This window comes from Mustela putorius, unplaced genomic scaffold, assembly GCF_011764305.1.
Source record: "Mustela putorius furo isolate JIRA1106 unplaced genomic scaffold, ASM1176430v1.1 tig00003834_pilon_pilon_pilon, whole genome shotgun sequence".
Lineage (NCBI taxonomy): Eukaryota > Metazoa > Chordata > Mammalia > Carnivora > Mustelidae > Mustela > Mustela putorius.
The window spans coordinates 72,786,834-72,812,974 of NW_025421987.1; the positions used below are offsets into that span (position 1 = coordinate 72,786,834).

At 40.0% G+C, this 26,141-nt stretch overlaps 1 protein-coding gene across 3 annotated transcripts in view; it reads left to right on the plus strand.

Annotated features, from left to right (window-relative positions):
- Positions 1–15,562, plus strand: part of PRKCI (protein kinase C iota) — a 68,574-nt gene extending 53,012 nt beyond the window's left edge. For all 3 annotated transcript variants that reach the window (XM_045088619.1, XM_004756557.3, XM_045088620.1), the window contains 7 exons: positions 543–678; positions 3,685–3,772; positions 5,207–5,332; positions 5,885–5,964; positions 8,262–8,351; positions 8,726–8,841; positions 12,962–15,562. In XM_045088619.1, coding sequence (XP_044944554.1) covers positions 543–678; positions 3,685–3,772; positions 5,207–5,332; positions 5,885–5,964; positions 8,262–8,351; positions 8,726–8,841; positions 12,962–13,049 — 724 coding nt within the window. In that variant the 3' untranslated portion in view covers positions 13,050–15,562. The remainder of the gene's footprint in view (positions 1–542; positions 679–3,684; positions 3,773–5,206; positions 5,333–5,884; positions 5,965–8,261; positions 8,352–8,725; positions 8,842–12,961) is intronic.
- Positions 15,563–26,141: the final 10,579 nt, after the last annotated feature.

Genomic DNA, 26,141 nt, shown 5'->3' on the forward strand with positions numbered 1-26,141 from the left:
GCAGATCTAAAAAGCTCTTTAACATTAAATGGTATGGTTGTAGAAGAATTTATTTTAATTCCCTCTCTAGAATTTTGGTATGGATTTTGAGTAGTTTGAGTAGGACTTTTAGCATTTTTTCTATTCTAGACCAATCAGTGATTCTTAGCATTTGGGGAGATCATTCTTAGAGAAGTGGTGAAAGCTGTGGAAATCCTATAGAAGATGTACAAGTACACATATACATACAGCTGTGCTCTGGTTGTAGCAGTGTGGACTGCCCAAAGTCCAGCCAAGGACCCAGATTAAGAGCTCCTGTCGAGACTAGCAAATTAAAAATTTTATGACTTTAATGTAGGCTGGAACTTTTATAATTGTGTTTTGGGCTCAGATATTTTAAAGTAGTACTTCAATTTGTGTTTTGGTATTATTTCTAAAAAACATTAGGGAGAAAAATATCTTTTAACACGATTTTGGTGTTTTCATTTGCAGATGGGAGTAGGACTTCTAGAAACTTAAAACAATTTAAAAATTTGAATCAAATGAGTTATTTTTCATTTTAGATTTTACTCTGCAGAAATCAGTCTAGCATTAAATTATCTTCATGAACGAGGGATAATTTATAGAGATTTGAAATTGGACAATGTATTGCTGGACTCAGAAGGACACATTAAACTCACTGACTACGGCATGTGTAAGGTGAGGGAAATTTCTAGTTAATCAGAAGGTCTCAGCAGCTCACAAAATTCTTTTGGTAAAATAACAATATTTAAAGTTGAGGAAATGACTGCTACTTTGGGGTGCTTTTTGGGATTTTAGCACAAGGATATATATATACATATTTTCTAACCATTTACAAAATTCTGTATTTTCTGTGAGTGTATATGTGCTATAATAAGAGTTAATTTCCTTTTATTGTCTGTAAGCTTTTTATCTTGAATGTTGTGATACTACAGAAGAAAATTTGAAAATAAAAATTGTCTGCAATCCCATGACTTTAACGTAACTACTTACATGTCACCCTCCAGTTTTTGCTATTTAATTGTAACTTTTGATGATGCATTAAGGATTTTATCAGGAAATCTGTCATTTTTTTATATTTAAAGTTTAAATATCTGACATGAAATATGGTAGAACAAAATAAGAATTTCAGTTACTCTCAGGACATGTCCTTTATTTCTTGATACTTTATTCTTTCTGTAACAGTGTTTCATTTAAGGGTCCAGTGTTTTTCCACAAAATTTGTAGGGAGCTACTCTCCTTGTTAAAAGTAGCTGGGACAGAATTATCCTCACACAGTAATATGGCAACAAGCATGTAAATGTGTGAATTACATTCCCCCATTCACCGAGAGGGATGTGCCTTCAGAGCTTGGAGGTTATTTAAATGTTAACATTAAGACTCTCTAATAGTATTGAAGATTTGACCTTATTATCTGTTCAGCAACATGAGAAAAGAAAATCTTTACCTAAAGTACTTTTGCTTTTAGGTACAAAACTCAGGCATTTATCTTTTCTTATATTCAATTTCTGTTTCCTTAAATTATTCTATCACACAAATCTTTAGTCATAAACATATAGAGATTTAGTAGGCAAACCCCTATGTACCCATCACTGAGATTTGTGATACCTTTTTCATCTCTCACTTTTTTTTTTTTTAAAGATTTGGTTGATTTATTAGAGAGAGAGAGAGCATGAGATGGGGGGTGGGTAGAGGGAGAAGGAGAAGCAGATCTTCTGCCGAGCTGGTAGCCCAACACAGTTCAATCCCAGGACTCTGGGATCATGACATAAGCTGAAGGCAGATGCTGAACCAACTGAGCCACCCAAGACACCCCTCTCCATCACTTTTTCCCCAGAGGATTTTTTTCTTATTTCAAAAGAAAAATGACAAAAATATAAAAGTCAACAACAAAACCATGAGGAATGCTAACCTTATTATAAAGTGTACATATTAAAACAATAATGAGACTTAATTTTTACATGCCAGATACTGGTTTTTAAAATTAAAATAGTCTACTTACAAGAGTGGTGAGTGTATGCATTGTTACGATCTTGTGGATAACAGTTGGTGGGGATATATCAGGATTCTTAAAGATGTACAGCCACACTCTTCTCTCTAGTACTTCTGCCTCTGTGATATTCTGAGTACATATTTTGGTCTATGAGGAAAAGTTTGTGACCCGGTTTTTTTATTGTAGTTCGTGATAAATATTATAAATAATCTAAGTGGCCACTGGTAAGAACAATGATTAGGGAAACTATGGCATGACCACAGAACAGAGCATTGTGAAGTCAATAAAATGTTTACCAGAAGATCATGACCATGTAAAATGTTTAGAATGTAACATTAATTAAAGTTCTAAAGTATAGCATTGTCTAGTTCTATATGCTTTGTTCTCTTATGTGGCATTACACATTTATTTTGTTCACCTTTGTGTATTTTTTAAGTTATTATAATGGGTATGCATGACTTAAACAATGAAACTCACAAAAATGAATTGTCTTTCTCTTGCTTGCTTAATTGTATATTTAGTATTATTTAGATTGTGTTTATTTTTTTAAGATTTTATTTATTTAAGATTTTATTTATTTATTTGACAGAGATCACAAGTAGGCAGAGAGGCAGGCAGAGAGAGAGGAAGGAAAGCACGCTCCCCAATGAGTAGAGAGCCCAATGCAGGGCTCAATTCCAGGACTTTGGGATCATGACCTGAGCTGAAGGCAGCTGCTTAACCCACTGAGCCACCCAGGCGCCCCTAGCTTGTTTTTAAACTATCTTTTTATTGTTGATTTCTTATTTAATTACTGTGGCCAGCAAATGGTCTAAATGATACAGGTTCTTTGAAAATATATTGAGGTTTCCTTTGTGACTTAGTATTTGATCAGTATCCCACATGTACTTAAAAAAGAATATATAGGGGCACCTGGGTGGCTCAATTGGTTAAGCAGCTGCCTTTGGCTCGGGTCATGATCCCAGGATCCTGGGATCAAGTCTTGCTTCAGGCTCCCTGCTCAGTGGAGAGCCTGCTTCTCCCTTTCCCTCTGCTGCTCTGCCTACTTGTGCTTGCTCTCTCTCTCTCTCTGTCAAATAAATAAATAAAATCTTCATTAAAAAAAAAAAGGATATATAATCTCTTGTTTGTATGCAGGGCATCTCTGTTCTTCACACCCTCTCTCCTTCCCTCCTCCCTCTCTCCTCACATGCACATAGATTACACATATTCTATATTATATTTACCTCTGGCTTTTATCTAAATATTTTTCTGCTTACTAGATTTTTTTTTGTCTGTATTATTTGTCATTTTCTGATAAATATGTGTTAAAATCACCTATCATGATTGGAGATTATATTATCAGTTCAGCCCGATGTGAGGTCAGTCCCAGGACCCTGGGATCATGACCTGAGCCCAAGGCAGATGATTAATGACTGAGCCACCCAGGCGTCCCTCAAATGTAATTTTTATCTTAACTGAATTCTACCAACAGCTAATGAGGACAGGTTTTCTTTAAGCTATTTAATGGCAACCTGTGATTTTAATAATATGGACAACTGTGCTAGTGGTATTTTACTTAAGCTTTATATATTACCATAGATGCTGAGTTTATATGATGATGAAATAAAAGAGATGAATTTAGAAGATAATTTCCTGTCTTACTATATTATTTCTCTCTCTCTCTCTCTTTTTTTTTTTTTTAATAAAAGGAAGGATTACGGCCAGGAGATACAACCAGCACTTTTTGTGGTACTCCCAATTACATTGCTCCTGAAATTTTAAGAGGAGAAGATTATGGTAAGAAATAAATAGGTGGTATTTTAGCTGTGTGCTAGATGGGTGGTTAAATGTGGTACCAAATGCACTGTATTATATTATAGTATTTAAATCCTAATCTTTTTTTTTTTTTTTTAAAGATTTTATTTATTTATTTGACAGAGAGAAATCACAAGTAGATGGAGAGGCAGGCAGAGAGAGAGAGAGGGAAGCAGGCCCCTGCTGAGCAGAGAGCCCGATGTGGGACTCGATCCCAGGACCCTGAGATCATGACCTGAGCCGAAGGCAGCGGCTTAACCCACTGAGCCACCCAGGCGCCCTAAATCCTAATCTTATTAATATAAACTTTCTTGATTCCCTTAAAACCTACATGAAAACCCTAAACTATGAAATCAGAGACAGTGGGACCTTATCAGTATTTGAAGGTACAGATTTGAATAATATTTTATTAAGGGCAACACTAAAAGTATTAGGTACTAATATAAGCAGTTTATACATATTAATTAAGCCTATCAATAATCCTAGGAGGTAAGCACTGGTTAATTCCCATTTTTAGAGAAAGTTTAAATAACTTGTCCAAGGTCCTACAGCTAGAAAGTGGCAGAGTAGGGATTTAAATTTTAGCCATGTGACTCCAGAGTCACGAACCCCTAGAAGATTGTTTCTATTTCCTGGGGTGTTTCCTCCAGGAATCTGAAAAATGAGGGAAAGATTGACTGCTGGTCAGGAACCAGAGGATATATTTATCTTAAGCATACATTTGACTTCTTGGGTTCTGACCCTCTGATTTCAGCAGATGTAAAGGAGGATGGGTACTTCTGACAGCTGCTCATAATCTGATTCCAAGGTCCTTCAAGGATCTTTAATCAGCTAGCAAAAGATCAGGTTTCAGACCAACGAAAGTTATTCTCAAGTACAATTTAATTATATCCTCAAAAACAACGTGTTAGAAACAGATCATGAGTCTGAAATTACAGGCATACTTGAGAAAAGAAACTTCTGTTTCATTTCCAATATTTTATTTTTTAATTTGTTTTTAAAGATTTTATTTACTTATTTTAGGGAGAGTGATAGAGCGAGCCTATGCAGGTAGGGGGAGGGGCAGAGGCACAGGGAGAGGAAGAGGGAAAGAATCCCAAGCAGACTGCACTGAGCCGGTACCCGTGACCCTGAGATTGTGACCTGAGCTGAAACCAAGAGCCAGGTGCTTAAATGAATGAGCCACCCAGGGGTCCTTCCAATATTATATTTTTAAAGCTATCTTTTTGGTACCTCCCCTTTTTGAAAACTGAATTATTCCTATAATTGTCATTGCCTACCATGATAGTTACAATGCATTTAGAGTTTAGTTTTTCTTTATGTTTATTTTTTCATTATATAATAGAATGAATCTCAAGTTACTTTTGGGAATGCAGAAGAGATCATTTGTTACTTCAAAGAATTTCTTTTTTGAAGGTTTCAGTGTCGATTGGTGGGCCCTTGGAGTACTAATGTTTGAGATGATGGCAGGAAGATCTCCATTTGATATTGTTGGAAGCTCTGATAACCCTGATCAAAACACAGAGGATTATCTCTTCCAAGGTAATTTACAGTATTTTATAGAGATTCTCCGTGAATAACCTATTCTAGAGCATGAATGAGGATGGCTCACATTTTTACTTTGAGTAAGAAAGAGGAAAATAATTTGGACAGTGTACTTCTTAATATCTTCAATTTTTTTAAAAGATACATCTTCCTCCCTCTCTACCTTCAGTCCATTTGCCAACTACTCTCTCATACTCAAAAATAAAACAGAGTTTCTTTTAGATTGTGTATCATAGAGAGTAGAGGAAAGAATCCTGTGGCTAGAGAGGACAATCTTTTCACATGCACCCTGAGGGTGAGTTCATAAGTCCAAGAACAATATGGAGATAAAGTAGGGTACCAAGAATGTAAGGGAATCAAAAGGTGAAAAAAACAGGCCTGCGATTGGAAATACAGAGACTCGAACTGGATACAAACAAGCAAATACTGAAGTAATATATGTCATGTCTTATTTTTTCCGCTAGAGTGCCTTATGTTCTTGTAATAAAAATGTAAAGATTGAACCCATGTAAAAGTTAAATATATAATGCCGTAATTTTGTCTTTCTAGTTATTTTGGAAAAGCAAATACGCATACCGCGTTCTCTCTCTGTAAAAGCTGCAAGTGTCCTGAAGAGTTTTCTCAACAAGGTATAAATCGCATATAATAATCTTTAGTGGTTTATCTGTATGTAAACGAAACTGTAAGTAGAGGGTCAGGCAATGTAACATTCCAGAACATCGGAGTATGTGATTCAGTTAGGTCTGGAATTTGTCTCTTCACCAAAGAATAATTTGACAGCGTCAGATCGTGAGATGAGTTGTCCTTTCCATTTTGGCGATGTAATTCACCCCCAGCTATATATTACATATGGTGTTTTTAAGTAAATGATATATATCAGGTACACAATGAGAGAAAAATTATAGTCTTTGGGGATAGCCTCAGTGGTACTCCTAGCTCCAGTACTCAGTTTTCTTTGGGTTATTACTCACTTGGCAGCAGTATTCCCTACAGATGATCATGTCAAAAGCCCAAGATAAAATTCAGAAGAAATGAAGTGCTATCATTGGCCTTTAAAAGTCTGAAGATCATTCAATTATTTGTTGTTGTTGGTAGGTTAGAAGAGTTTTGGGATCTAAGATTATGATTCTGAACAGTTTTTACTCACAACACTTCTAACACCAAATGTGTAGGTTTTCCCCCACACCAACAACCAATTCTCCAGCTCTCCAGACATACTGGGTGTCCCACAATTCATTTTTGGGGGCACTAACTTCCCAGAGTTAACATCAGATTCCAGGGGTTTAAGGGCTCAGGCTCACAAGACTGTCTTCACTTCAGAGGCCAGTCACAAGTACTGAGCACCCACACTTCTGTGTGACTTGGCTGCAAAGTTGGGGGTTCCCACAACCCTCCCACGTCAGGTTTGAGAATTTGCTGGAATGGCTCACAGGACTCTGGGAAATAGTTTCCTTGCCATCACTAGTTTGTTATAAAGGATACAGTGCACAACCAGATGAAAACATACACAAGGCAAGGTCCAGAAGGATCCTGAAAGCACGGGAGCTTCTGTCCCTGTGGAGTTGGGGTGCACCACCCTCACAGCACATGGGTGTTCACCAACCCAGGAGCTCAGGGGGTTCAGAGGGTTTTGTGGTGGTTCCATGACATTCAGCATGACTGATTAAATCACTGGCCATTGGTGATTGAACTCCATTTCCAGCCCCTCTGAAAAGGAGGCTGAAAGTTGCAACTCTAGTAATCACACGGTTGCTTCCTCTGGCAACCAGATCCCATCCTGAAGCTATGACAGGCCCACCAAGAGTCACCTTATTAGCATAAACTAAGGTATAATCAAAAGCGATTTGTTATGAAAAATGACACTTCTGAGATTCAGGAAATTACAAGGGTTTTAGGAGCTCCGTCAGGGACCTGGGACAGGCCCCGGATATGCTGCTTACTGTATCACAGCAATCTTGGCAAATCGTAAATCTTACTTTAAATAAATTGTAGGTTAGAAGGTAGGTTGATGTGCATTTACCTTCTCAGGTACATGTAGATAAGATAATGACGAATTTAAATAAAATAAGAAATTGAGGCTTTTGAGTACTTTATTTGAAGAAAGATTTAAAATGGAAATCTAAGTGTCAACACACTGAAAAATGAAGGTGAGAGGTTTTAATATTCAAAACAAAATGTCTTTTATTGGAAAGGAGGATGGTAACATGGTCTCATTCACAGTCATGAATAAGCCATAACTTTTTATAAGTTGCAGTCCCTCCTCGGTCCAGTGAGTCACCTAATGGTTGTGTCACTATTGTACACAGATGTTGGCTTGTTGCTGTAATTGGGCATAGGGCTTTTATTTGTTTGTTTGTTTGTTTGTTTGACAGAGAGAGAGAAAGAGATCACAAGTAGGCAGAGAGGCAGGCAGAGAGAGAGGAGGAAGCAGGTTCCCCACTGAGCAGAGAGCCCAAAGCGGGGCTCGATCCCAGGAACCTGGGATCATGACCTGAGTTGAAGGCAGAGGCTTTAATCGACTGAGCCACCCAGGCACCCTGGGCATAGGGCTTTTAAAATGAGCCAAGAACAGACTTGTGAAGTTTGGGGTTTGTATATTTTGACTAGCACTCTAACCTATGCCAAAGAAATATCAGGAAGCCACTCAAATGATTCTGGTGCTCTTTCCTCCCTTTTTCTTCAGCAAGGAGTGGACCTATGTCCACTAGAATCACATGATAGCTGAAGAGAAAGCCACAAGGAAATCTTGTCACAAGCTTCAGATACTCATTTAAGTCTTGTATTATGTTACATAGAAATAAAAGGTAGACCATACTGATTTCAGAAATAGAAGTATCATATAATAGACATGAAACCCAGGTCACAAGATGATTTATTCTAAAGCATGATACCCACTCACTTCTTGAAACATTTCTTCCCACCATAGGACCCAAAGGAACGATTAGGTTGTCATCCACAAACAGGATTTGCTGATATTCAGGGACACCCATTTTTTCGAAATGTTGATTGGGATATGGTATGTAAATTTTCATTGTTTTCTATGTTAGGTTTCATTATTATCTTGGGCCAAATTTTATTATCTTGAAAGAATGCTGAAAAACAAATATATCACAGCTTCAGTAACTTAAAACCACTCTTTAAAGTGCTTTTTAAAAAGCTTTAAAACAGTAATAGCTTGGAATACTAATTTAATGGACCAGGTTGTTGTAATATTAGTAAGGCCCGCATCAGTGTTTTGTAAATGATTTCCATCCTTGTGAATACTGTAGAGCCATTGCTATGAACGCACTGGGATAGGACGAGGAGGCATCTGAGGGCAGAGGAGAAATGTAGAGGTGGAATTTTTCTGGGAACGTAGGCTTGAGCTGTCATCTAATATGTCTTTTCTAGATGGAGCAAAAGCAGGTGGTACCTCCCTTTAAACCAAATATTTCTGGGGAATTTGGTTTGGACAACTTCGATTCTCAGTTTACTAATGAACCTGTCCAGCTCACTCCAGATGATGAGTAAGTAATTCCATAGACTGAAATATTTCTAAAGTTCTTTGGAAGTTTCACTGTTAGTGGCTACACAGTGCTTCGTTATCAAATTATAGTATGATTTATTTAGCCATTCAGTTATGGGGTATTTGAATCTATGACAGTCTTTTAAGTTACAACAGCCACCCTATTCTACTTTGCCTCCCATGCCTTATCTCAGATTCTCACAACAGCCTTGTAAATCGACTTGCTGTCCTCTTCGTCTTACAGACGAGGAAACTGAGGCTCAGAGAGGTGAAGCAGAGTTTCACAGTCACCAGGCAGTGGCGTCAGGACGCAAACCCACGTCTGCCCAAGGCCCATGCCCCTGCCGCTGCCCTGGGCTGCCCTGCTATGCCGATGGCCGTTTTTGTCTGAGTCCCTGTAGGTCACCTTAAGATAGATTCCAACAAAACGAATTAGGTCCAAGGGGATCACATGCTTCAGGCTCTTGATGTGTATTGCCAGATTGCTTTTTTTTAAAAGAGTGGTTTAGAATAATTTGGGGGTATTTGATCACTGACCTGTCATTACAGATTTGTTCTCTCATCTCGAGGAAGCCCTTCCTCCTCGGCATTATTTTTACTCACATCTTCTAATTCCTCTCACATGCCTCATGCAGCTGTTCCAGACTGTCTCTACATTTTAGAAGCCTTCAGTCCTACCCCTGTGTCCCCCACCACAGTGGATCAGCCTTGCCTTACCTTGACTGCAAGGACTGGGACCTCCTGCTTTGAGCTTGCTCCCTTTTCATCGCTCACCAGACCACGGCGAGGCTCACAATTGCTCTCTTACCTCCTTTTCCTTCTTCTGGGTGCTTGGATGTCCCTCGTTTGCAGGGGGTGCCCCATTTCCCTATGTCTGTTTCCTTAGCTTCTCTGCTAGGATTTCATTTTGTCGGTTATGTCTGTTCTTCTGCCTCCTTTAATTTCTCTTTCCGGCTGCTTTTCTGCTACTCACCAACATGCTCCAAAATCCAAGTTTTCCCCCTGAATCTTAGCACATCTTTGAACCGTCACATTTTCTTACTTCATTTTCTTCCCAAAATAATTAATAGATGCTCATGGTAAAAGAAAATAAATAAGCAGCATCTCTCTTGAACTCCTTCAGAATAGTCAACATCAATTGTCTTGTGCTTTCTTACTCTGGGCACTTCAACTCCTCGCAGTTTAACCTGTTCCTCCAGCGTCTGAAGGTTGAATTGATTTGTTAATTTCTGACTTTTAAAGCGTATTCTGATTCGTGTGATTCATTGTCATCTCCCCTGAGGTCTGTACAGCATTTGGTGCTCACAGCCTTGCTTTGGTTGGCCCTAGCCATCCTGGTTCTGTGGCATCTCTGTGACCACTTGTTACCCTTTTTTCCCTGTCCCCTTGAGGCAGGGATGTTCCACGGTTCAGTTCACAACAGCCTTCTCTTTGCTGTGTGCAGTTTGTGTCTGGGGATTTCAGCCAGCCCCACAATATTGACACCAGCTCTTTCAGTGACTGCCAGCAAAATTGGCAAACAGTTGTTGAGCAAAAGGCACTGTGCTAAGTATTAGCCATTCAAAGACGATTAAGATGTAGGTCAGTCTCCCGAAAAGCTTCCTGTCTACTGAAGGAGAGAGATGTACCAATATCATTACTTCTGACAGCATCATGTGTTAGAAATCACACCAGATTCAATCAAAGGACAGGAATTTGTCCTGACACCACCTCTTCCCCGCTGGGTAACCTGGGTTTGAATGTCCTAACTTCTCTGAGCCTGTTTGTTCTCTTCCTGCCTGTGTTGCAAGGCCACTGTGAAGAATGAGAGAACGAGGGTTCTGGAGCACCTCGCCTCTCCACCCAGTGCCTCTCCTGAGCTGCATTTCTGTCTGCTGATTTAAACGTCTCCCCTAGTTCGCCAGACAAGCACCTCAAACACAAACCCCTAAATACTTTCAGTAACGATGCTTGAGATGTCTGGCTGCATCCGTAAGAAGAGCACGCGACTCTTGAGCTCAGGGTTGTTATTTCGAGCCCCATGTTGGTACAGAGATTAAAAAAGAAAGAAAAGTAATGATTCTTTATGGTCTCTTTTTCTGTTCTCAATCTGTTATTTTTATTTACCTTTTTCTGTTCCCTATGTCATCACGTATTTGTTCAGATTCAAAATGTCCATGATTATGGACCCTTCCTTTTCCTTAACAAACTGTAACACATTCAGCCGGCCAAGTAAATCCTGTCTGTTCTTCCTTTACTTCACGACTTGCGTCAGATCCTTCATGTTCGTTCCCACTGCCATGAGTCCAGTTCGTATCTCTTTCAGCTCATACCCAGAACATGACCCCATCCTCCTCATTGGGCATCTTCTTGGCTTTGCCACCCATTCGGCCCATCTCACTAAGTAGCACTCCCAGTTCTGTCACCCCCTTGTCGGAAGCCTCCAGGGACCTCCTGCTTGCCTAGCAGATAAAATCTGTCCCCTAGGCCAGCAGTTAGAGCCTCCCACCCTCTCCTTCTGCCTGACTCCCTGGCCGTCTCTCTCTCTATGCTCTGTGTCTTGTTACTCTGCGTTCCCTGATGGTGTGCTCTTACCTTTGTTCATGCTGTTCCTCTGTATGCATCCTTCATCTTTATGTACTGGAATCTTCTCTTTCTTTCTGAGCTAGTTCAGGTGTAGCCAGATCTTTGATGAACCAAGGTGAAACTCCTCAGGGTAAACCTCACTGGCTTGAGCTAGCCATTATCTTCCTTTCAGATCACCTGTCATTTGTCATGCCTCTGTTCCTGTGCTTTCAACTCGAATAAATTACTTGCATTTTCTCAGACCCAACATCATCTTTCGTGATTCCATTCAGTATATGTTTATGTAGTGGATGCTGGTGTTTTCGATTTCTCCAACCAGAAGTCACCCTTTATTTTAGAACTGTGGTTAGATCCAGGCTTAGCTGTCCTGTATGAAACTCAGGGTGTACTGCTTTCATTTGTAGCTTTTTGTTGTATGACGTTCCTTCCCTCCTTGAAGGAAGGGACTGTATCCTGTGTAACTTCGTGCTCTGCCGTATAGTGTGTGCATTTTTTTTTTTTTATTTTATTTATTTATTTGACAGAGAGAGATCACAAGTAGGCAGAGAGGCAGGCAGAGAGAGGGGAAGGGAAGCAGGCTCCCCGCTGAGCAGAGAGCCCGATGCAGGACTCGATCCCAGGACCCCGAGACCATGACCCGAGCCAAAGGCAGCGGCTCAATCCACTGAGCCACCCAGGCGCCCCTAGTGTGTGCATTTAAGTATTAAAATACTCAGTAGTACTATTCTTACTGCATATTAAATTAGAAACCCAGTATAGCAGAATGCCAGCGTGTTTACACCCTACGACCCATTACCTCCTTGCAGTGTCTTTCTGGGATACCTGTCCCTATTGCCTTTTTTTTTTTTTATTCTGGGTACCTGTCCATATTTGCATGTTTTTTTTTAAGATTTTATTTATTTATTTGACAGAGAGAGAGACACACACACACACAGTGAGAGAGGGAACACAAGCAGGGAGAGTGCGAGAGGGAGATGCAGGCATCCCTCTGAGCAGGGAGCCGGATGCAGTGCTGGATCCCAGGACCCCGGGATCATGACCTGAACCAAAGGCAGACACTTAATGGCTGATCCACCAAGGGGCCCTCGGCAGGGGGCCTGCTTCCCTTCCCCTCTCTCTGCCTGCCTCTCTGCCTACTTGTGATCTCTCTCTGTCAAATTAACTTTTTCTGGGTCTTGTCATCATCACCTTCCTGTTGAGGTGATGACTAAATTGAATGCTAATTCAGACCTGTATGTTCACCTATAGAGAGGAATGTTGTTCAGGTCAAAAGTTAAAATTAACTAGGCTTGTGACAGTTTGTGACTTTTTTATTCCTAGCCTTCAGTTTTGCACCACCTTTTAGTTCTAAACTTGCTTATGGGATTGTTAGTCTTCTTTTATTTTCAGTGCTCTTGGTTCTTCTAGAAAATGTTTTGGAACTAATCTAAACACTTAATAGATTTCCCCTCCATAATTTATGTAAATTAGCCTTCTTTTATTTTTTTAATTTTATTTTACCAATTAAATAAAAAGTTGGTTAGTTTATGAAAATTAATGTATTTTTCTTTCAACAGTGACATCGTGAGGAAGATCGATCAGTCTGAATTCGAAGGTTTTGAGTACATCAATCCTCTTTTGATGTCTGCAGAAGAATGTGTCTGATCCTCATTTTCCAGCTGTGCATTTTGCTTGTGTTGCCATTTAATGCATGAATAAACTTGTTACCACCTGGGATACAATGAACCATTTTATATTTTTCACCTACAAAAAAGCACTCAATATCTTCTATTATTGGCTGTGAGAGTCAATTTATTACATCTAACTGTGAAAAAGAAAATGAAACTAGTTTCCAGACAGTGTCAACACTTAACTCTATTGGTAATCCAGCAGCCTACTGATGAGTAATGAAGTTGTCCTTTTGTTTAAAGAAACTACTTACCACCGCCTTTAAACAGAGAATCCGTAGCATTAAGGCACCTGGTGGGATTATATCTTAAGCCTCTGTAATTTTTTCATTCGTCACCTCACCTTGAAGTGTTTTATTTTTGATATAAAAAAATGATTCAAAAAACAGCAATTTATTATATTTCCTATTACTTTCTGAGTTGTTTGTGTTTAAAAATTCAGCTGTAAGTTTTATTGCCTTGGATAATTAAATTACTGATTTTTTAAGGGCAGCAGTTATTAAATTGGTAATAAAAGATGACTCTTGCTTTGAATTAGGGAATATGCATTCTGCTTGAGGGAGAAAAATGGGCACATTTTATTAAGCATCAGATTCCAATCATTAGCTGTTTTTGAAAAACTTATTAGAGTGACTTCTTTAGTATAGGGGCATTAACTTCTGAGCTTACCCCTTTTTAACTGGTAAGTTAATAAATGGCACACAAAGAGCCAGGATGTTTTTGAATGGAGCATGTCTCAGCATATAGAAAGAAAAAAAATAGACATTTAAAATAGATACAGAAAAGTGCAATGGTGAGATTTTTTTCTTAGCAAATCCCATAGGTATTTTTTGTGATTTGATTTAGATAATAAGGAAGCGCTCGTTATCAGACTTATAAAAACATTCCATTATCCAGTGGAGACAGAATGTATGCTATTTTTTTCTTATAGTTTAGTATACAGAAAAAGAATTTATCTTCCAAATAGTGGCTTAACCATACTCACTTCTTCACCAAAGCCCCATCATCCCTACTTTTGGACCCTGTTTATGGAGTCTTCAGTGAAATTAAAAAAAAAAAAAACACGAATAAATATTAGGGACACGCACATATATGCACATATATGCACAACGTTTCCAGCTCCTTAAGTGAGTTTGTATTAAGTAGGTAACACAGGTAATCAGAGTGGAATACATTTCAAAGGCAGAGTTCTTCAGATTATTTTTTATTAATATTAGTGTTTAGCAATTTATTATTTAAAGGGATGCCAGTGATGGCATCTGTTTATTTTTTTTAATGAAAAGGGATGTAAAAAGTAACCATAATCATCTAAGTTACTTACAGTTGTCCAGTCTTGGTAAAATTGAATTTGGGGGAAAGCTAGCTAGTTTTAAAACTAGAATGATTTAAAATTTATAGGCATTTAATAAATTATCTCTTTTTGTGATGCTACATTTTATTAGAAATGTAATTTTTCTGAAGTTTCTGGCCATATACTCATTTTTCTTGAAATAACTAAATCTGAAAGCAATGAAAACCTCAAAAAGAAAAAGTTTATATACGTTCCCATGTTTATATAACAGGTATATATGTTTTTCTTAATACCTAAAACTTGTTTTAAGAAGCAATATTCACTGCTTCAAACCATAAACCCATAGAAAATTCTGACATGTCGGAAATGTATTTATGATCTTGCTTTTAAGTGGTACTGTTTCCCTTGGGCATTAGTTCTCAAATTTCAGAATGGGGAACAATCACCTGGGACATTGTTTAAAATGCACATTGCTGGGCCCACCTTAGAATTCTGTTGGGTCTTTGAACCTTATTTTGAGAAACACTTTCTTGGAGCTATTCTTTCATGTCCTGTAGTTATATATTAGAATATTCATGATAAGTTTTGAGAAAGGAGGTAGGCAGTGAGTTACTATCTTATCTACAATTTTAAATAAATTTCAAATGACTTCTTCAGGTTAGATATCCCCCATCCCCCACCCGCCAAAAATCCCATCTATTTTCTATCAGGAGTGTTACAAATGATGAACATTTTTCTGTGATAAGGTTTTAACCATTATTCAGGGTGGTTTTTTGTTTAAAAAAATTTTTTTTAACAGATAAGATTTACCATGTATATTTTATACAAAACTGCATTACAAATATGTTTTTAATTGCATTGTTTTTTTGTAGTTTTTAAGTGCCATGCCAGTTCCTTTTATATTATATAGAAGTTCTCACAAAATACTCAATGGGAATAAGGCAGCTGACAGAATGGGATTTTGGTGTTCTAAGAAAAAATTTATTTTGCATAAGCATGTCTGTGGTCAGATCATTTTACGTGTCTGCAGCCTGAATTGCATATCAGGTATTATGCTTGTTTAGTACCTGTACATTTACTTTTTAACTTTCGTTTTGATTTTTGTCATGTGGAATACTGCCTTGGTCATCATAATGTAATCTGTGTTTGTGTACCCTTTTTTTTACTTTAAAATCTTTAAATAAAATGTTTAATACTCATCAGGACTGGAACAGGTTTAATATGTAGCATTTCAGAAATTTATGTAAGAACAGAGTGCATCAGAATTTGTCCAAGAAAGAAAGTAGAAATTTTAGAGTTTGGAATTTTGCTCTACTTAAATTAGCATTCTGGTAGTACTCATGCCATAATCACAGACATTCATTCATAAAATATTGTTCAGTGTATTTTTAAACTCACTCTTCTATGTATCCCTGCTATTGGAAAACAAATTAGTAGAAATCAGCTGAACGTAGAGCATTTTAACTAGTTTTAAAACTGAAGCAAATTTGAACAGATTCCGAATAGGTTTTTCCCAAATTATGTTGCACTGTGGTCTAAAGTTCCAGAACTTGTCCTTTCTCGGTTGTAGTTGGTGTCTGTAGATAACAGCTGTGAGATCGGCGCCTCACACTTAGCAAACCTCTTTACCACAGCTTAATGTCGCCTTCCCTTCACGAGGAGAATGAAATCTTAAGTGCCTTTACTTTTTTTTCTCTGAGTGGACTTGTCAGAGAGCAAGGGGTTGTATATTAAAAGCACCAAGGACTGATCTCCTGTGTCTTATTTTATTTTTTAAAAGATTTTATTTTATTTAAGATCTTATTTCTTTATTTGACAGAGAGAGAGATAGGGAGAGAGAACAAATGCAGGGGGAGTGGGAGAGGGAGAAGCAGTCTCCCCACTAAGCAGGCAGCCCCATGCAGGGCTCGATCCTAGGACTCTGGGATCATGACCTGAGCCACCCAGGCAACCCAAAAGTTTTATTTTAAAGTAATCTCTACACTAAGTGTGGAGCTCCAACTTAAAACACAAGATCAAGTCATATGCTCCACCAACTAAGCCACCCCGCATCTCCTGTGTTTTACTATTTTATCCTAATTTCAATTCTTGCTTAAAATGGAGTTAGAGGTGGTATTAACGAAGTTCTGCTCAAGCTAGCCCCAGTATCAAATCATGAGTTTGATTGTTTCCTTTGAGATAGTAAAATCCCAAAGCAGAGTCCAGAGAGGAGCTTTGCAGCTTTAGGGAAACTGCAGTAAGGCGGTCACTGAGGCAACCGGTTTCTCCCTGAAAGGTAAAGCCAATCCCTAGTTTTTAAAATTCAGTAGCTTAGCTTCTGGACAACACCTACCAGTGAGTCAATCTGGTGTATTGATGGCCTATCTCCCTAGATTTACCCCCTCTGCCCTAGCACTTCGAGGATCAGTTAAAACCCAGATAATCCATGTACTTTGTATCCATAGTTTATTGTTCCAGAATATACTGTAGTTTACCATACAGGGTGCCAGAAAAGAATCTCTGGCCTTGACATTCAGGATGGAGCGTGGACACACTGAGAAAGATGTTCATGTCTACAACAAAGAAACCAATGAGAGGAACCAAATAAATGCAGTAAATATACAGTATGTACAGTTGTGATAGTTTTCATCTTCACCAGGGAAACTTGTCTTGAGTTTTACTTGACATTCGTATGTAATTTATGCAAGACGTTTTTCAAATTTATGGTAGATTCCACAAAGCTTTCAGAATTCATAAATATACAGAAAGAATTCATTTATATATAATAAGAATTCATATATATACATACATGCTTTCATATATTATATTCGATTGTTTTTGGCTCTTGTGCCCAGAAATATGAATGGGAGTGGGAGAGAAAATTGTTGGATGCTTCTGCTTAGACTGGATTTTGTACAATTCATCTCTGAAATTTATGATGAAAATGAATCTGGCTCAGAATTTAAGAGTGATTTTCGGTAGTCAGTCCACCTTCATGTAGCCATTTGTGCCTTACTGACATTAACACTATTTTTACTGTAATTACTATTCTTAATGTTTTTATTGAAGAAAATGAAATTATAATTTTTCTAAGAGTTAAGTGATTGCTTGGCCTGATCTTTTATAGGATGTCTAAAAGTTAAAAAAAAAAAAAAAAAAAAAAAAAAACCATGCCAGCTGGATTTGAGATTTGAGAGAGATTCAGCTTTTTTTTTTTTTTTTTAAGATTTTATTTACGTATTTCACAGAGAGGGAGAGCACAAGCAGGGGGAGTGACAGGCGGAGAGGGAGAAGTAGGCTCCCACTGTAGGGAGCTCAATGTGGGGTGGGGCTCGATCCCATGATCCTAGATTCCTTGATCCTGTGGTCACAACCTGAGTGAAAGACAGACCCAAACTGACTGAACCATGCAGGTGCCCCAAGAACTTTAGCTTTTCATTGACAGTTTAGCTGATCAGAAGAATATTCTAATTCTATAGGAAAACCCATTAGGAAAGAGAGCCAGTTGAATGAAAAGATCTATCAAAATCCTTGAAAAATTAGATACTGCTATTTTTTTTTTTCCCATAAAATGTAAATGCTGGGTTTCTAGAAGTAGTGACACGAAATGAGATTTAAAACTTAGACATGTTATAAACTGTCTGCAATGTGGGTAGTTATTCTTGGTTACTTTTTTACATCATTCATAACATATTTAGGGGAAAATCAGGTAAAGGTAGTTAAGTACAGGAACTATTCTAACTCACATTTTATGGCCTTTAACAGAACATTTTCTCTCTAAGCAACATTTATTTCTAGGCATTCTAGGTTTTAATTTAAAAGTCAGGTTTTTAAACTTGAGGATCACGAAAGGATGTGCATTTGTGAACAGTTCGAAAGTTTACCCATTTTGAAACAGTATTTCAATGAGGAAAATCTAAATCACTGTGGCAAAGACTTGACATTTTGCTAAATTAATCCTTAAGTTTAAATTTTTGATTTTATTTATTGGAGGCATTACAATGTGTCTAACACTCTGCCAATTCTGCGGGATTTAGAAACATTTTATTATGAGAAATTTTTTTGTGATCTAAAGAAAAAATTCGTTCAGAAAAGTTGGCATAAGTTCAAAAGAATAGTCTGTATGCATGTTATTCCTTTAGATAGGGGATATTTCCTACGATTAAAACAAAAATTAACATTCTCCCACAGGCAGCGAGGTCCAAAACACAGGGCAGTATGTCCGCCTCTTGCAATGGTGATTCTATCTCCTTTACCACCACCAGGGGCCAGTCTGCTGCTGTAATCAAGGTCAGAGTCACCTCAGCCCTCTGGGAGACGCAGGCCAGCGAGCAAGAGGTTCCAGGATTTCATCGGTGCTCAACGGATATTGTGATTTTACAGAACTTTCGGAAATCAACATTTGAACCGCTCTTCTGAAGGAAATCTCAAATATGTTACTCAGGAGTCTGGCAAATTTTCTCAAAAGTGCTTTGCCTTCTGGGTGTTGGAACTTTGATATTTATTCAACACAAGTGAGGACCTACTATGTGCCAGGCACCGGGGAATAATTCAAGCAAGGATTTAGTCATATCACATCTCATGCTACCTGGGCATTTCCCCCCTCTATGGAGGGTACCTTCAGCTGAAAATAAAATCAGGGCTTTTTTGGGTCATTTAAACACCAAGAAATCAGCAAAAATAAAATCCAAGATTCTTCAGTTGTGGAACTTTCTATATCAGATATGGCGTGACCTCACAGATTTAACCCATGAATGTTTACAAACACTCAGATTGTCCATTAAAAACATTATTTCAGAAAAATTTTGACTCTGTTTCTATTTCAAAAACACGTAAACACTTTTGTACTGGAGGTAAGGGGTTGAAAGCATCAATTTGCCAAGAAAAGGCTTTAAAAAAAAAAAGATTATTTATTTATTTATTTGACAGAGATCTCTAGTAGATAGAGAGGTAGGCAAAGAGAGCGAGGGGAAAGCAGGCTCCCCACTAAGCAGAGAGCCCAATGAGGGGCTTGATTCCAGGACCCTGAGATTATGACCTCAGCTGAAGGCAGAGGCTTAACCCTCTGAGTCACCCAGATGCCCCAAGAAAAGGCATTTTCTTGTTAATCCTGTTGAAAATGAATTTCCACCATGCCTCAATTCTAGGCAGGTATTTACTTCATTGCCCAAAATAACTGCTTGTACAATGTGCCGTAAGTTGCATTAAACAACCTCACACCTTCTCCTTCACAGGCTTTTTCATCGACAACTTTTTTAAGACGGTGTGTTGTAGACACCACTTTGTAATCTGCACATTGTAACTTGGTAGTAAGAGGAACTGGGAAGTATGATGACTGTCCACTTGCACAGTTTTCTTAGAAGTATAAGAATTCCTTTGCATTTTTTAAAAGACAGGTGAAAGCTTGTACTTTATCATGAGGTCTGGCAGGAGTTTTTTGGGGGTGTGTGTGTGTGTGTGTGTGTGTGTTTTAACTAAATGCTTGATTTTCACTGATGCCAGAGGAAGTTGAATTTCCCAAAGAAAGTTGCTCCTCGACGTTGAATCCACCCAGAAAGGAATACTATTTACTGATTTTAATAGCTAACATGGGCCAGGTCTATGCCAAACATTTTTGCATTCAATCCTAAGAAACTTCTGACAGTGCCACCCACCCCAGACCTACTAAACTGAAGTCTCTGGAGTGGGACCCGAGACTAGCATCTCAGACGAGTCTCGGTTTAAATTTTGAGAACCACTAACCTGTATTAATATGGGCTACTTTCACCATTCATCAGATTAAAAAAAAAAAAAAATGGAGATTTAGGAAGCAAACTCCCTATGTTTCCGGTGCCTACTGCTTCTCAAGAGATTTTATATAAATACAAAGTTTGCACTAAAATCTGTCTCCTTCTGAGAAATTACACACAACGAACACACTATTTTTAAAATGCTGTCTTGCTGACTCAAAGGCCATCTCTGTGGGTATGTTTAACACCTCAGTCCATTCTCTGCAACTGTGTCAGTTCAAGTTGGCCAGCCTTTCACGTGATGCTGTACTCTGTCTTTCCATAGTTTGAGCCTCCTACTCTATAGACAGGCCAGGACCCCTTCCTTTCAAGCAGGTAGAGCTGTGTGGTAGTCCATCAGAAACTGTTCCCAGGAGCTCCTGGGTGGCTCAGTTGGAATCATAACCTTTGCCGCAGGTCATGATTCCAGGGTCCTGGGATTGAGCCCTGCATCAGGTTCCCTGCTTAGCAAGGAGCCTGTTTCTCCCTCTCCTACTCTCCCTGCTTGTACTCTCTTTCTCTCTCTATCTCTCTCTGTCAAATAAATAAATAAAATCTTTAAAAAAAAGAAAAGGAAAAAAAGAAGAAACTATTCCCATATCTGACACTGGGTGTGAGCCTGCCCAGTGAAAGAATCCTGTGTCTGGCCTCCTTCCCCAGCTCAGACACCCTCAGATCAAGAAGTCCAGGATGCTGCTGATTTCTGGAAACTCAAGGTGCCCTCTAAAACACACCTATCACTAATGCTCTAGGTGACTGCGAGGGTTTGTTCTTTTAGCTCTCTTGGAGTTCACAGTGCCCGTATGCCAGTGATCTGTGCCGACCGCCCACCATGTGACTCCAGAGAGGTAACCTGCCTCATCCTCGCTTTCCCATTCTCTGTTTTCACCCTTCCCAAAATCAACCTTCCCTCTTCCCTACCCTCCTACCATTTCTCCAGTGCCCACTGGGATCCTAGGTCAATGAACATTATCAAAGCTCTCAACCTATTCATGGTACTCTCCTTCTCCTTCTGACTCCCCTGGAGTCATTGTTTTCCCTCCACACTCTGAAGTAGAAGCTGCTTGTTCTCCAGATGGTTCCCAGCCCAGGGGCCAGCATTCTTCCGGTTCCTTCATGCCACTGCCTACTATGACTCCTCCACCCAAGTAGGAAAATCCCACTTCTTCCAGGTTCATGCCCCATGGCTTGACCTCCTTGTCTGATAACGCCCTCCTGTTTATCCCATGTCACCTGAGGAGGATTTGGCCCCTGGCACATTGCTCTCTCTACCCTCAGGGCTACTTCCTTTCCCGGACCAGAAATCAGGAGTTGAGCCTAACGCTTAAGGGAGATGCTTAACCGACTGAGCCCCGCAGGCGGTCCCATTCGTTGGCTTGTTTTATTATCATCTGTCACTTCCACCAATCTGGGGGCTCCACAAGGAAAGGGGCCATGTCAGTTTCACTGACCACTGTAGTCCCAGCACCTGGAGCAATGCTTGGTACACAGACCCTCCAGAAATATTTATTAAATGAGTGAATAAACGAGTGCATGAACAAACATTTCTGGAAAGAGGAAGCTCCCGGTGGCTGATGGTTTCCCTCTGAGTGGAGATCATCAGAGTAACTTTCATTGCTACAGTAGAGTGGGGGCTAAGGAGCCAGGACTTTGAAGAGACCACGCCAATGGTTTTTAAGCTTTTACAGGGACTGGAAAGTGGAGCTAGGAAAAGGCCTTCCCCCACACACTGAATGCTGACCTAGGCTAAAGAAACTTTTTGCTACGGTTGGGAAGGTGAATCATTCTGGGGTTTTGTGGGATTGCCCAGCACTGATATAAACGGAAGCTTTTAGACAAGACCCTTAATTTCTCAGGAAAAGATGGAAATCTGGGGAAAAGGGCCTCCTGAAATACTACAGAGGCTGCAAAACATAGACCGGTTTTGTTGATTATGAGTTTTCCACTTTGTAGGAAGAATTTAGGAGAGGAGAATTTCAGTTTATAGACGGCCTCAATTGCCTTAACCAGGTGAATCCTATTGAAAAGGCTCAGTGGCAGCACATTTCATACTTTGAGGACGGATCTGACTCTCAGAAATACTCCAAAGCTATTTAGAGTCAAGTCTCACGTGGGTGGCAAATCTGGGAAATATTGTTCTGGAAACCTGGACCTTAATTCTGCCTCCTTTCTTCTCCCTGATGCAAGAACCTCTGCTGGATTGACTTTAAGGTAAATAGGACATTTTGCTTCTTCTTCTTGACCCACAGAGGAAGGCTTCAATTCTCAGGGGAGACGAAATGATGATGGAGAAAACATCTTTTTTTCTCTCCGGCTCAATGATTCCCCAAAGCTGCGTTCTTTGTCTTTTCATTCAGCCTCCTGGTAGTACCCCAGGTGCTTGGCTGTGGACCAAGGTGTGGAGCGCTCTTCTAAGTGCATGTTTGCAGAACCCAGAAGAATATTTCATTGGTTCTATACTCCAGGCTACTCGCAACAGGATTTCACAGGGTTGGGATGTGGGGATGAAAAGAAAGGCCTTGTACCTCTAGTTTAGAATCCTTATCCTTATCCTTCGAAGCTTACAAGACTGCAGGATCTTGGCCACAGGCCTGGAATTGTTCTCCATGGGTGCTCTCTGGTAGCAGAGAACGTCCCACTCAGAGCCGCCTTTAATTCCCCACCCCCCATCCTTAACCCACCTCCTTTATCACATGGGTAACTGCTATTCTTTCTTTCCTTCTTTCTTAGAGAATGTATTTATTTGACAGAGAGAGAGAGAGAGCAAGAGCAGGAACACAAGCAGTTGGAGTGGGAGAGGGAGAAGCAGACTCCTCACTGAGCAGAGAGCCTGATGCAGGGCTCGATCCCAGGATCCCAGGATCAGGACCTGAGCCGAAGGCAGATGCTTAACCGACGGAGCCACCTGGCACCCTGAGTTAACTACTATTCTTACCCCACATCCCATCTCTGCTGCTCAGATGAATAGAGGAAACAGGCATTTTGGGGTTGGGGGGACAGAAAAGAATTGCAATTGCCTTGCTTTTGTTTTGTTTTGTTTTTTTGTTTTGCTTTGTTTTGTTTGGGGTGGCTTCTAAATTCCTTTTTTACTAAAAAAAAAATCAGAGTTTGCCTTGTGAGGATTAGTATCCTGTGGCTCCGTCTCCAGGTCTACAATTAAGATTCATATTCCGCAGGGTGCCTGGGTGGCTCAGATCATGATCACAGCGTCCAGGGATCAAGCCCCACATTGGGCTCCCTGCTCAGCAGGGAGCCTGCTTCCCTCTCTCTCTCTGCCTGCTGCTCTGCCTCTTGTGATCTCTCTCTCTCTGTCAAATAAATAAATAAAATCTTAAAAAAAAAAAAAGATTCATACTCTGCTTGCATGATTCTTGGGCCTTTGGGCCTTCACAGAGTATCTGCCCCCTTTTAAAACCTGGAGTAATCTTACCAAGGCCCTTTCTATTAATGTGAGCTTAACAGAAACCACGTCTAATTTCCCCTTCTCAATTTCCTGTTTTCTTCACTCTCCGACATCAGACAGAGATGTTATAAATGATGGTGGACTGTATTGAGTTAGTGTTTTTGGTCTTTTAGGTTAAGTAAGTGTTAGGTGTGAGGACCTAACTGCCATTTCTAAAACGATGTACACGGGGAAAGATCTTCTATGTTCTAAATAAAGACAGACAAGCAAACTAGTAGACCTAGTGTTACTGTGGAAACAGTCTCTATGTGTATGCATGGGTGGTCATACACATGACCCATATAAAGGCAATGTTCGGGGGCATCCTCTCTGGGACTATCCTTTTGGGGCCTTTGTGAATCTGAAGCCTCCCTGAGTATTTCTTGAAGGTAGGCTACATGGCTTCAACCAGTAGACTTGTAAGGTAAGGGAAGTTTATTTCTTCCTCTCTTAACAGTCCACAGCAGACGCTCTGGGTCTGCAGCTGGAAGACCCCATCTGGAAGGATGGGGTTCTGTTTCCCATTGACATTCAGGGGCCCAGGCTGATGGCGGGTCTGCCGTCTTCCAACCATCAGAAGGGGAAAGGCAGGCAGCTACATTCACAGGAGGTGTTTTGGCCCAGGCCCTGACGGAGCCTGCCTCACTTAGGCTCGAATTACTTCAGCTAGAACTCAGTCCTTTGGCCTTTCCTAAAACCAGGGAGGCTGAAGAATCCCAGCCAGCTGCACGCCGAGGAAGAAGAGGCAAGTAGATGTTTCCACCATGCTGCAGTAGAATTTCTTTCAGACTGAGTCATGGCGAATGAGAGGTCCGGAACGGACCCTCGGAGGGACCTCAGTGTATGTTTCACATAGAGACAGATTAGGTGGGAAGTCCTGAATTGACAGTCAGAGGGTCACCGGCACAGCCCCTCTTGGTTCCTGGGGATGGCAGCTCTTAACGTCCCTCTTGGACTTCCTTCTTCAAGGAAGGCTCAGGTGGCTTGGCTGAGAACAGCCTAATGCAGGGAATAGCCCTAGACCTTGTGCCGATGCCCTGTGCCCAGGACGCTGTTGTTCAAGGCTGCCCATTGGCTTGGCACTTTGGTCTCCTCCTTTGTTCTCCTCACCTCCATCTGACCTCCGTCCAGGCCAGTTGCTGGCTTGGCTTTCTGGAAGTTGTCTCTTTCACACTCAAACACACTCAGCTTTTTGCTCTCCCAAGCTGCAGATTGGGTCTGTGTTGGGGGCCTAGGGCCGAGGGCCTCGTGCCTCCTTCCTGTGAAGAGCTCCCTAACTGGAAATCTTCTGTGGCCCAAGCAGTTCAGAAGACGTAGACATTAAATACGCTCACTAAGAATCCTCATCTGTCCCTGCACATATGTCAACAGCCTTGTAATGGTGAGATTTTTTTTTTTTTAAGATTTAATTTATTTATTTGACAGAGAGAATACAGTTGGGGGAGGGGAAGAGGAAGAGAGAGGAGCAAACTTCCTGTTGAGCAGAGAGCCCCACCCTGGGCTGGATCCCAGGACCTGGAGATAATGACCTGAGCCAAAGCCAGACACTTAATGGACTGAGCCACCAGGCACCCAGGTTTTTTTGTTTTTTGTTTTTTGTTTTTTTTAAATGTAGGTGACCTGCCACCTGCCTCCCTATCTAAGTTAGAAACCCTTGATCTAGATATAATGAGTATTACGACCTAAGTGTTGTGGCTCATACATACTTCTTTGTTTACTCCTCAGCACCTAGCACATACTTAGCACTCACTAAATGCTATAACTACTAGCTTTTCCTTCCTTCATTTACTATTTTAAGGGAAAATTTTTAAAAAAATAACATCTCAGCTACTCTATTTTATTTCTTTTATTTTTTTAAGACCGAAAAAGAGGCAAAGAGGGAGTGAGCGTGGGATGGGGGTGGAGGCAGAGGGAGAGGGAGAGAGAGAATCCCAAGCAGGCTCCATACTCAGCATGGACCCTGACACGGGGCTCAAAGTCACAATCCTGAGATCATGACCGAAGCTAAAATCTAGAGTCTGACACTTAACCGACTGAGCCATCCAGGTGCTCCAGGGGTTTCTTTTTATAGTGAAGCTTTAGATGACTTAAGCATTGGCTACTCAGCCCTTAAAATAAATCTTACAGATGAAGCAATGACAGAATAGATAACAGAGTAGGCTAACTATATAGCCCTCCTGAGGAAGATTCTACCAAAAACTAAAAAGAAAAACAGTTTAAAGACTATATATGCTAGAAAGATGTAAAGCTAGATATTTATTGTACTGTTCTAGATCTTGCTTTGTCATTGTACTTATATTGTGGTTTGCCTGTGCTTTTCACAGCATTATAACTACATGTGGAAATGAGGATCTGTCTCGATAAAAATATGGCAGCTATAAAGAGAAATATCATCTACGCAGGCTAGAAGTTGACCTGATCAAGAAATTCTTCACACACTCCTTTGTATCTTCTGGCTAAGCAAACCTGGAGAAGGAATTGTAAATTAAGGAATAATAGCCAAAATTTGAAAAGGGGAATCTGCTAGGTGGAAAATGAGTTCTTTTTTAAAGAATGGGGAATGAAGGAAAAAACTGATGGATGGTTTAA